This window comes from Piliocolobus tephrosceles, chromosome 1 (genome assembly GCF_002776525.5).
Source record: "Piliocolobus tephrosceles isolate RC106 chromosome 1, ASM277652v3, whole genome shotgun sequence".
Classification (NCBI taxonomy): Eukaryota; Metazoa; Chordata; class Mammalia; order Primates; family Cercopithecidae; genus Piliocolobus; species Piliocolobus tephrosceles.
Window position 1 is genome coordinate 212,917,697 of NC_045434.1, and position 9,537 is coordinate 212,927,233.

A 9,537-nucleotide genomic window follows, 5' to 3' on the forward strand; every position below is an offset into this window, starting at 1 on the left:
TTTCAATTTTCAATCCATTGCAGTTATTATTCTTTTTATGATATTGTTCTTTTGGATGCTTAAGTTGACCCAGGAGCCCCTTCAAGATGGCCCCAGTGTCTTTTTGACATAAATCCAGTACTTAGATTTCTTGTTTTTTTTTTTTTTTTTTCTTGAGACAGGAGTCTTGCTCTGTTGCACAGGCTGATCTCAAACTCCCCATCTTAAATGATCCTCACAGTGCTGGGATTGTAGGAGTGAGCCACTGTGCCCAGCCCATCTTCTATATTATTGTTCCACGTCTGGAATCAGTCATTTCTCCAAGGTTCCCTGATTCCTCATAGTGAAAAATGGTATTTAGAAGCCACTATCTGGGCCAGGCACAGTGGCTCACGCCTGCAATCCCAGCACTTTGGGAGGCCAAGGCAGGTGGATGATTTGAGGTCAGGAGTTCAAGACCAGCCTTACCAACATGGCGGAACCCCGTCTCCACTAAAAATACAAAAATGAGCCGGGTTTGGTGGTGCACGCCTGTGACTGCAGCTACTTGGAAGGGTGAGGCAGGAGAAATCACTTGAACCCGAGAGGTGGAGATTGTAGTAAGCTGAGATCGTGCCACTGCGCTCCAGCCTGGTCAACAGAGCAGGACTCAGTCTCAAAAAAAAAAAAAGGGAGCCGTTATCTGGTTATAAGGTGTTCATTGCTTGTAGCTTGTTTTTGTTGGTAGGACATTTCAGTGAACAGACCTAGGAAATACATGCTTTTTAGAAAGAAAAAAAGAATTTATTGCCAAGTGTGGTGGTGCATGCCTGTAGTCCCAGGTAGTTGGAAGGCTGAGACAGGACAGCTTGAGCCCAGGAGTACTGGGCTGCAGCGCACTGTGCCAATTGGGTGTCCACACTAAGTCTGGCACCAATATGGTGACCTCCCTGGAGCAGGGGACAACCAGGTTGCCTAAGGAGGGGTGAACCAGCCCAGGTCAGAAATGGATCAGGTCAAAACTCCTGTGCTGATCAGTAACGGGACCATGCCTGTGAGTAGCCACTGCACTCCAGCCTGGGCAACATAACGAGGTTCTGTCCCTAAAAAAAAAAAAAAAAAAAGACTTTATATATTTATACTGATATTTCTAAATTTATGATTACAGGGTTTTTTATCTAGCTCTGTCAATTTATTTTTTTCTTTTTTGAAACAGGGTCTTGTTTTGTCACCCAGGCTGGAGGGCTGTGATATAACCACGGCTCACGGCAGCCTTCACCTCCCCGGCTCAAGCAATCCTCCCACCTCAGCCTCCTGAGGAGCTGGGACCACAGGCATGGACCACCATGCCTGGCAAAATTTTTATTTTTTGTAGAGATGAGGTCTCACGATATTACCCAGGCTGGTCTCAAACTCCTGGACTCCAGTGATCCTCCCACCTCAGCCTCCCAAAGTGCTGGGATTAAAGGTGTCAGCCATGAAGCCCAGCCTGATTTTTAAATTTGGATCTCTGTTTTTTATCTTGAAAATCTTGTTAGTAAGGACATTAACATCATTATTTGTGCACATATAATAGTAGAGGATAGTAATTGCGCACACACACAATTTCAAAATAACAATACCAATATAATTATTAAGAGGATTCCTAAGTACTGTTTAAGATTCCTTGGTACTTATTCTTGTCCTTAGGATACACTGCACAGGTAGGTAAATGAAAACTACTGTGTCTAAAATAACATGAAAAAATCCTTCAGTGTTTCTGCCACCAGCCCTAAGTACAATTGTTCAGTTGTTCTGCTATATTTTTATGTTGAAACATAACTTGCGTTTTATGTTTCAGGAATGCTTTTTTCCTTGCTTACTTTTTTTTAAAATTTTTTTTGAGACAGAGTCTCGCTCTGTCGCCCAGGCTGGAGTGCAATGGCTGGATCTCAGCTCACTGCAAGCTCCGCCTCCCGAGTTTACGCCATTCTCCTGCCTCAGCCCCCTGAGTAGCTGGGACTACCCCTTGTAATATAAAATAATATGCTGGTCTTGTAAATCGGAAACAGAGACTTTTCTCCCCAGGGAGAGAAGTCGCCCACCATCTCGCCTGGCTAGTTTTTTGTATTTTTTAGTAGAGACGGGTTTCACCGTGTTAGCCAGGATGGTCTCGATCTCCTGACCTCATGATCCGCCCGTCTTGGCCTCCCAAAGTGCTGGGATTACAGGCTTGAGCCACCGCGCCCGGCCTTTCCTTACTTACTTACTTTTGCTTTGCAATTACATAAAGCCTAATGTTCCAAAGTCAAAACTACCAAACAGGGTACGTCCAGAAAACTCTACCTTCCCACCCCACCCTCAGCACCCTTCCCCTGCCTTCTCTTTTTAGGAAACCATTTTAATTAATTTTTGATTTCTTTCTGCCTTGTTTGTGCTTGAAAACATAAACAAATACTGAACTATTTTCGTATTTCTAACTCTTCTTGTGCCATCTGTAAAACTGCTTTTTGCAGGCTTAAAAATGTAGCCTACAGTCCAAGTGCAGTGGCTCATGCCTGTAATCCCAGCACTTTGGGAGGCCAAAGTGTGCAGATCATATGAGGTCAGGAGACCAGCATGGCCAACATGAAAAAACCCCGTCTCTACTAAAATTACAAAAATTAGCCAGGGCGTTGGTGGCATGCACCTGTAATCCCAGCTACTCACGGGGCTGAGACAGAAGAATCACTTGAGCCTGGGAGGCAGAGGTTGCAGCGAGCTGAGATCGCGCCACTGCACTCCAGCCTGGGTGACAGAGCGAGACTCCATCTCAAAAAAAAAAAAAAAAAAAAAAAATGTAGCCTAGAGATTATTCCCTATGCAGTTCTCTGCTGTGTGAATAGCTCTGGTTTAGTCAACCAATCCCCAACTGATGGACATTTGCGGTTTTTCCTGTATTTTCCTGTAAATAACGTCAGCATGAATGGCTTTTTTGCAAGTCTCTTTTTTTTTTTTTTTTTTAGATGGAGTCTCGCTCTGTCGCCAGGCTGGAGCGCAGTGGCACGATCTTGGCTCACTGCAACCTCCGCCTCCCGGGTTCAAGCGATTCTCCTGCCTCAGCCTCCCGAGTAGCTGGGATTACAGGTGCCTGCCACCATGCCCGGCTAATTTTTTTGTATTTTTAGTAGAGACAGGGTTTCACCATGTTGGCCAGGATGGCCTCAATCTCCTGACCTCATGATCCACCCACCTCGGCCTCCCAAAGTGCTGGGATTATAGGCGTGAGCCACCGCGCCAGGCCACAGTTCTCTCTTAAGGATAGACTTTCAGGGGTGGGAGGGCTGGATCCCTGAGCGCAGGTGAGTGTAATCCCATGTTCATCTTCATTTCCTTGTCTCCGTCCCCACAGGAATATAAGTAAGCTCTTTGGCTGTACGGTCCACTCTTGCATCTCTCATTTATTAAAGACACGCATTATCTGGTGGAAAGAATGAATCTCGCCATGTCATTCCCCTGCAAAAACCCTGCAGTCTCTGCCATCACCCACAGGGTAAAATCCGAAACCCTTTAGTGGCACAGAAGATACTAGTGATGGCCTGACCTCCCCTGGCCACACGCCCACTTTCCATGCCAGCATCCTTGAACTTGGTCCTCTGACCACACCAGATTGCTTCCACTTCCCTGAGTGTCTTTCCATCAGCAAATGCTACACTCTCGGGTTACAATGACCCCGCCCCTCTCTGACTTGGTTCCCCAGGTGAACTCTTTTTCAGCCTTCAAAACCTAGGCCAGGCCGGGCGCGGTGGCTCAAACCTGTAATCCCAGCACTTTGGGAGGCCGAGACGGGCGGATCACGAGGTCAGGAGATCGAGACCATCCTGGCTAACACGGTGAAACCCCGTCTCTACTAAAAATACAAAAAACTAGCCGGGCGAGGTGGCGGGCGCCTGTAGTCCCAGCTACTCCGGAGGCTGAGGCAGGAGAATGGCATAAACCCGGGAGGCAGAGCTTGCAGTGAGCTGAGATCCGGCCACTGCACTCCAGTCCGGGCGACAGAGCGAGACTCCGCCTCAAAAAAAAAAAAAAAAAAAAAAAAAAACCTAGGCCAAGCACCTGGATTTTATATGCAGGCGTTCCCTCCACCATACGGAGATACGATGATTGCTTATTTCAGTGTCTGTCCTGCTCACCAGACTCGAGCTGTAGGAGTGTGTGAGCTGTCCTCACCCATCTCTGGAACCCCCAGCAGTTAGTGCTATGTCGGGCTCAGAGCAGGTGCACAAGAAAGCTTGTTGAGAAAATGAAAGGGAGGCTTCCTATAGTTAAAAGAATGTGGATACAAAATACCTGAGTTCAAGTCCTGGCTTTTCATCTGCCACCTAGGAGATCTCAGGCAAGTCGACATCTTGGTTTGCTTTCTGCAAACTGGGGATCATGCAAGTTCACTGAGGGCGGCCGTTGGGGCTGAGGGCAGTCACATGTGGTGGAAGTGCTTAGGATATCATAAATAATGACATGGAAAAATAAAGGTGGTAACGAGCAGAAGGAATTCAGAAGAGCCAGAGCAATCTCAATCAGAGGCGAGGAGGAAGCTAGGGCGTGGGTAAGGAAGGGGCATTGATGAAGGGAATGCATAAGTGACCAAGAAAAATAGTAGCAGCCAGGTGTGGTGGCTCACACCTATAATTCCAGCACCTTGGTAGACCAAGGTAGGAAGATTGCTTGAGCCCAGGAGGCTGAGACTACCATGAAGCTAGGATCACTACTGCACTCCAGCCTGGGCAACAGAGCTAGACCCTGTCTCAAAAAACTAAAAATAAAAATAAAAAATATTGGTCACTCTTCTGGGTACTTCTCAGTGTTATTTAATGAAGCCACAGCCCTATGAGCCCTGTGGGGTCATGTTATCATCCCACATAACTAATGGGATGCCTGAACGTGGGTCTGGTAACAAGGCCCAGGCACTATTTGACCAACAAGGTGGTTTGCAGTGAGGTCCCCTCTCTTCCTTCCTTCTGTCCTGGGAGCCCTTCTTCTTTCTCATCTCCTGTTTCTCTTTGACTAACAGCCCCTGCTCCAAACTCCCCCACTGATAAATTCTCAATGTAAGAATCTCTTCCTAGACCAGGGGTAGTAGCTCACACCTGTAATCCCAACACTTTGGGAGGCCAAGGCGGGAGGATCGCCTGAGATCAGGAGTTTGAGACCAGCCTGGCCAACATGGTGAAACCCCATCTCTACTAAAAATACAAAAATTAGCTGCACGTGGTGGTGCACGCCTGTAATCCCAACTACTCAGGAGGTTGAGGCAGGAGAATTGCTTGAACCCAGGAGGCAGAGGTTGCAGTAAGATTGTACCACTGGATTCCAGCCTGGGCAACAAAGTGAGACTCTGTCTCAAGGAAGAAAAAAAAAGGCTGGGCACAGTGGCTCACGCCTGTAATCCCAGCACTTTGGGAGGCTGAGGTGGGCAGATCACAAGATCAAGAGATCAAGACCATCCTGGGCAACATGGTGAAACCCCATCTCTACTAAAAATACAAAAAATTGGCTGGGCATGGTGGTGCGCACCTGTAGTTCTAGCTACTTGGAGAGGCTGAGACAGGAGAATTGCTTGAACCCAGGAGGTGGAGGTTGTAGTGAGCTGAAATAGTGCCACTGCACTCCAGCCTGGCAACAAAGTGAGACTCCATCTCAAAAAAATAAGCAACAGCAACAAAAAACACCTCTCTCCTTTTTATTAATCTTATTAATTTATTAATCTTTATTAATCCCTCCCACCTTGATCTCTATGCCTTCACCTGTGTGTGGTGTTGGAGGGGGGAAAGTGGGGAGGGAGTGGGGGGGAGAAGGGGGGCAGTGGGGGGTGGGCAGGACTAAAGAAGGGATATTTGAAGTGATACAAAATAATAGAAATTTTTTAATGACAAATTTCCAAAATTATTTTATTACGTCTAATGCTAAAGGAAAGGTCAGGCTGGTTTATAATTTAGACAGGTCAACATATATGATTTGATGGGAGAATAGTTAGGGTTCTATTTCCTTTAAATCTCTATTCCAATCAATTTCCACTGGTGATGTCTAACTCAGATCCCTTCTCGTGAACTGAAGCCACCTCACTTCCTGTCCAGGATGATAGCATCTCACTTCCTGTCCAGGATGATAGCATCTCACTTCCTGTCCAGGATGACAGTTTCCCCTCTTTTAATCAGAAGCTCAACAGCTGCCCCAGGGGGAGCAGCCTGTTCCAGACACACATGGTTTCTTAGACAGGGCAGGGTGTGGCTGCAGGGGACAGGTGCCTCTTCTGGTTAGGTCAGACTTCAAGCTAGTTAATATTGAATATTCCTCTTAGCTTTCCTCAGTTTAATGCTCTTCTTAAGTACTCAATAATTTCCTCAATCTTACGTAGGTAAAACTGGAATTCGGAGCCTAGAGTATATTCTGTGAAGAGAAGAGTTAGTTGGAAACGGTTAAACCTTGTACAGTCCTCACAAAAACAGAGAAGGGGGACAGCCAGTTACCATACCCACATCATATTTTTGGGAAGTCTTTTGATTCTTTAGAATGCTCTCCATGTGCCCAATACATTGCCTTTATGTGTCTTCACTGTGTTTGAACTCAGGCTTCTAGGCTGCCTGGAGCCAAGGGGTGGCGTGTTGACGTGGGCTTTACTCTTGGATTTTAGTTTCTCCCGTGATTCCTGGTGGCCCTTGCCTGAGGGGATATAGTATAGAGGTGTTTTCTAGTAAATAAATTGCAAGAGGTCCGTATTTGGCCATCGTCTTGTTTTTGTAGCTGACCTTTGGTTTCTCAGGTCATGTCTTGTGGACAGGGGAATCCTATCAGCCCCGCTGGGGTACAGTTCTCTACAGAGCAGTGCAATACCATGAGTCATGCAGCTGGATTGACCAGAGCCAATCACTGCTACAAAGAAATCTGCGCCTGGCCAGGCGCGATGGGTCACGCCGGGTAATCCCAGCACTTTGGGAGGCTGAAGTGGGCGTATTGCTTGAGCTCAGGAGTTTGAGACCAGCCTGGGCCACATGGCCAAACCCCATCTCTACAAAAAAATACAAAAATTAGCTGGGTGTGGTGGTACATGCTACTCCCAGCTACTTGAGAGGCTGAGATAGGAGGATTGCTTGAGCTCTGGAGGTCGTGGCTGCAGTGAGCCAAGATTGAGCCATTGCACTCCAGTCTGGGCAACAGAGCAAGACTCTGCTAAAAAAAAGAAACAGAAAAAAAAGAAGAGAGAGAGAAGGAAGGAAGGGAGGGAGGGAGGGAGGGAGGGAGGGAGGGAGAGAAAGAAAGAGAGAGAGAGAAGGAAAGGAAAGGAAAGGAGAGGAGGGGAGAGGAGAGGAGAGGAGAGGAGAGGAGAGGAGAGAATCTGGGTCTGAGGGAAGGTGGGCCAAGATGATGCCCAGTTCTCTGTTCAATAACGAGCAAAGGGAGGCCACAATTCAGGTTCCCTGGGGGTAAGGAAGCCCTCTGATGCTGAACTGGGAGTTGAAGTAATAAATCCTAAACAGCGATTCTCAGTGGACCTACAGACAAATCACCACATGGAGTACCTCAATCTGGGGCCGGTACCTAGAACATCTGACCCCCCTCGTGAGGAGACGCTAGAGTGACCCTCTCATGGAGAAAGCATTTCAGATGTGGCATATAGAAAGATACGCAGTCTGTTGGTGCCTATTGCCAGAATAGCGTAAAATTGTTTTAGGGAAAGCAGGGGAAACGTGGCAGCATTTAGAACAAGAAGACAGGCCAGGCACAGTGACTCACACCTGTAATCCCAGCACTTTGGGAGGCCAGGCAGGCAGATCACCTGAGGTCAGGAGTTCAAGACCAGCCTAACCAACATGGTGAAATCCCATCTCTACTAAAAATACAAAAATTAGCCTGGTGTGGGGGTGCATGCCTATAATTCCAGCTACTCAGGAGGCTGAGGCAGGAGAATTGCTTGAATCCGGGAGGCAGAGGTTACAGTGAGCTCATGAGATTGTGTCACTGCACTCCAGCCTGGGCGACAGAGTGAGAGACTCCAAAAGAATTAGGAAACAGATGCATGGGTCTAAGCTCCCTTTGGTCAGCCTGCTTGCAGTTGGACCTGTTAAAGACGACATTGCCTTTGGAAAAAAGAATTCTTGCTGTTAATGTTGTATATAGTACAATATGGAGAAATGATCACTATAGCTGATGTCAGATTTTTTCCTCTGCTAGTATTGTATTGGAGGAGTGAATTGTATTGGAGGAAACAGTATAGAAAACACCTACATCCCCTGTTAATTCAATAAGTGAACCAGGAAGGAAAGGTGGGGAGAAAATCACAAATAGGCCTCATTGGGGTGGGGGGTGGAAATTTAAGTTTTTTTTTTTTTGAGACAGAGTCTTGCTCTGTCGCCCAGGCTGGAGTGCGGTGGCACCATCTCAGCTCACTGCAGCTCCGCCTCCTGGGTTCACACCATTCTCCTGCCTCAGCCTCCCGAGTAGCTGGGACTACAGGCGCCCGCCACCTCGCCTTGCCACCATGGCTAATATATTTAGTAGAGACGGGGTTTCACCATGTTAGCCACGATGGTCTCGATCTCCTGACCTCGTGATCCGCCTGTCTCAGCCTCCCAAAGTGCTGGGATTGCAAGCGTGAGCCACCATGTCCGGCGGAAATTTAAGTTTTAAAAGGTACATATAAAGGTGGGATAAGGCCGAATGAGGTGGCTCCTGCCTATAATCCCAGCACTTTGGGAGGCTGACTGGGGAGGATTGCTTGAGGCCAGGGGTTTGAGACCAGGCTGAGTAACATAGTAAGAGTTCATCTCTACAAAAAATACAAAGAAAATTAGCTGGCTGTGGTGGTGTGTGCCTGCAGTCTCCACTACTGGGGAGGCAGAGGTGGGAGGATCACTTGAGCCTGAACCGCTGAGGCTGCAGTGAGCTGTGATTGTGCCACTAAGCACCAGCCTGGGTAACAGAGTGAGACCTTGTCTCAAAAAAGAAAAAAAAAAAAAAGTGGGATAATATTGAGTAAACAATATTGATAGGATACTGATTCTACTGTATTGGAAAATATAAAAGTATCAGGAATGGTTAACAGAATGGGCTGTAAAGACAATGGATTCACCACAACTTTACAGAAAGCAGATAAAATAAAGATGAGGAGGCTGTGAAATCTTTACACTCTTGCCAACACAGAAACAAGGTGAGCCAAGGACACAGTTGGAGCCTGATCCAAGGAACTGGAGGATGCAGCAGAGGCTGGCCTGCCTGCACCTACTTCCAGCACGCTGGGGTCTGGGGCCTGCGCCCCAGGCAGATGCCGTGAACAGTATATGGTCTAGTTAACTCCACCTTGAGAGAACGTATAGGAGGCGTTGGGAATGGGTTCATAATACAGACTATGATCAAGCTGTGCAGGAAATAATCTTAATGGGGTTAATAAGGTTAACTCGGCCAGGTGCAGTGGCTCATGCCTGTAATCCCAGGACTTTGGGAGGCCGAGGTGGGCACATCACTTGAGGTCAGGAGTTTGAGACTAGCCTGGCCAACATGGAAAAACCCCATTTCTGTTAAAAAAAAAAAAAAAAAAAAAAAGGCTGGGTGTGGTGGCAGGTGCTT

The 9,537-nt window shown here is 47.3% G+C and overlaps 1 protein-coding gene across 2 annotated transcripts in view; it reads right to left on the reverse strand.

Moving 5' to 3' along the window:
- Positions 1 to 878: 878 nt before the first annotated feature.
- CA6 (carbonic anhydrase 6) overlaps positions 879 to 9,537 on the reverse strand; it is a 37,280-nt gene continuing 28,621 nt past the window's right edge. The window contains exon 8 of one of the 2 annotated variants that reach the window (XM_026447394.1): positions 879 to 1,061. In XM_026447394.1, coding sequence (XP_026303179.1) covers positions 970 to 1,061 — 92 coding nt within the window. In that variant the 3' untranslated portion in view covers positions 879 to 969. Of the gene's footprint in view, positions 1,062 to 5,883; positions 6,364 to 9,537 lie in introns of those variants that run through there. The other variant, XM_023215327.1, reaches the window with a different exon arrangement.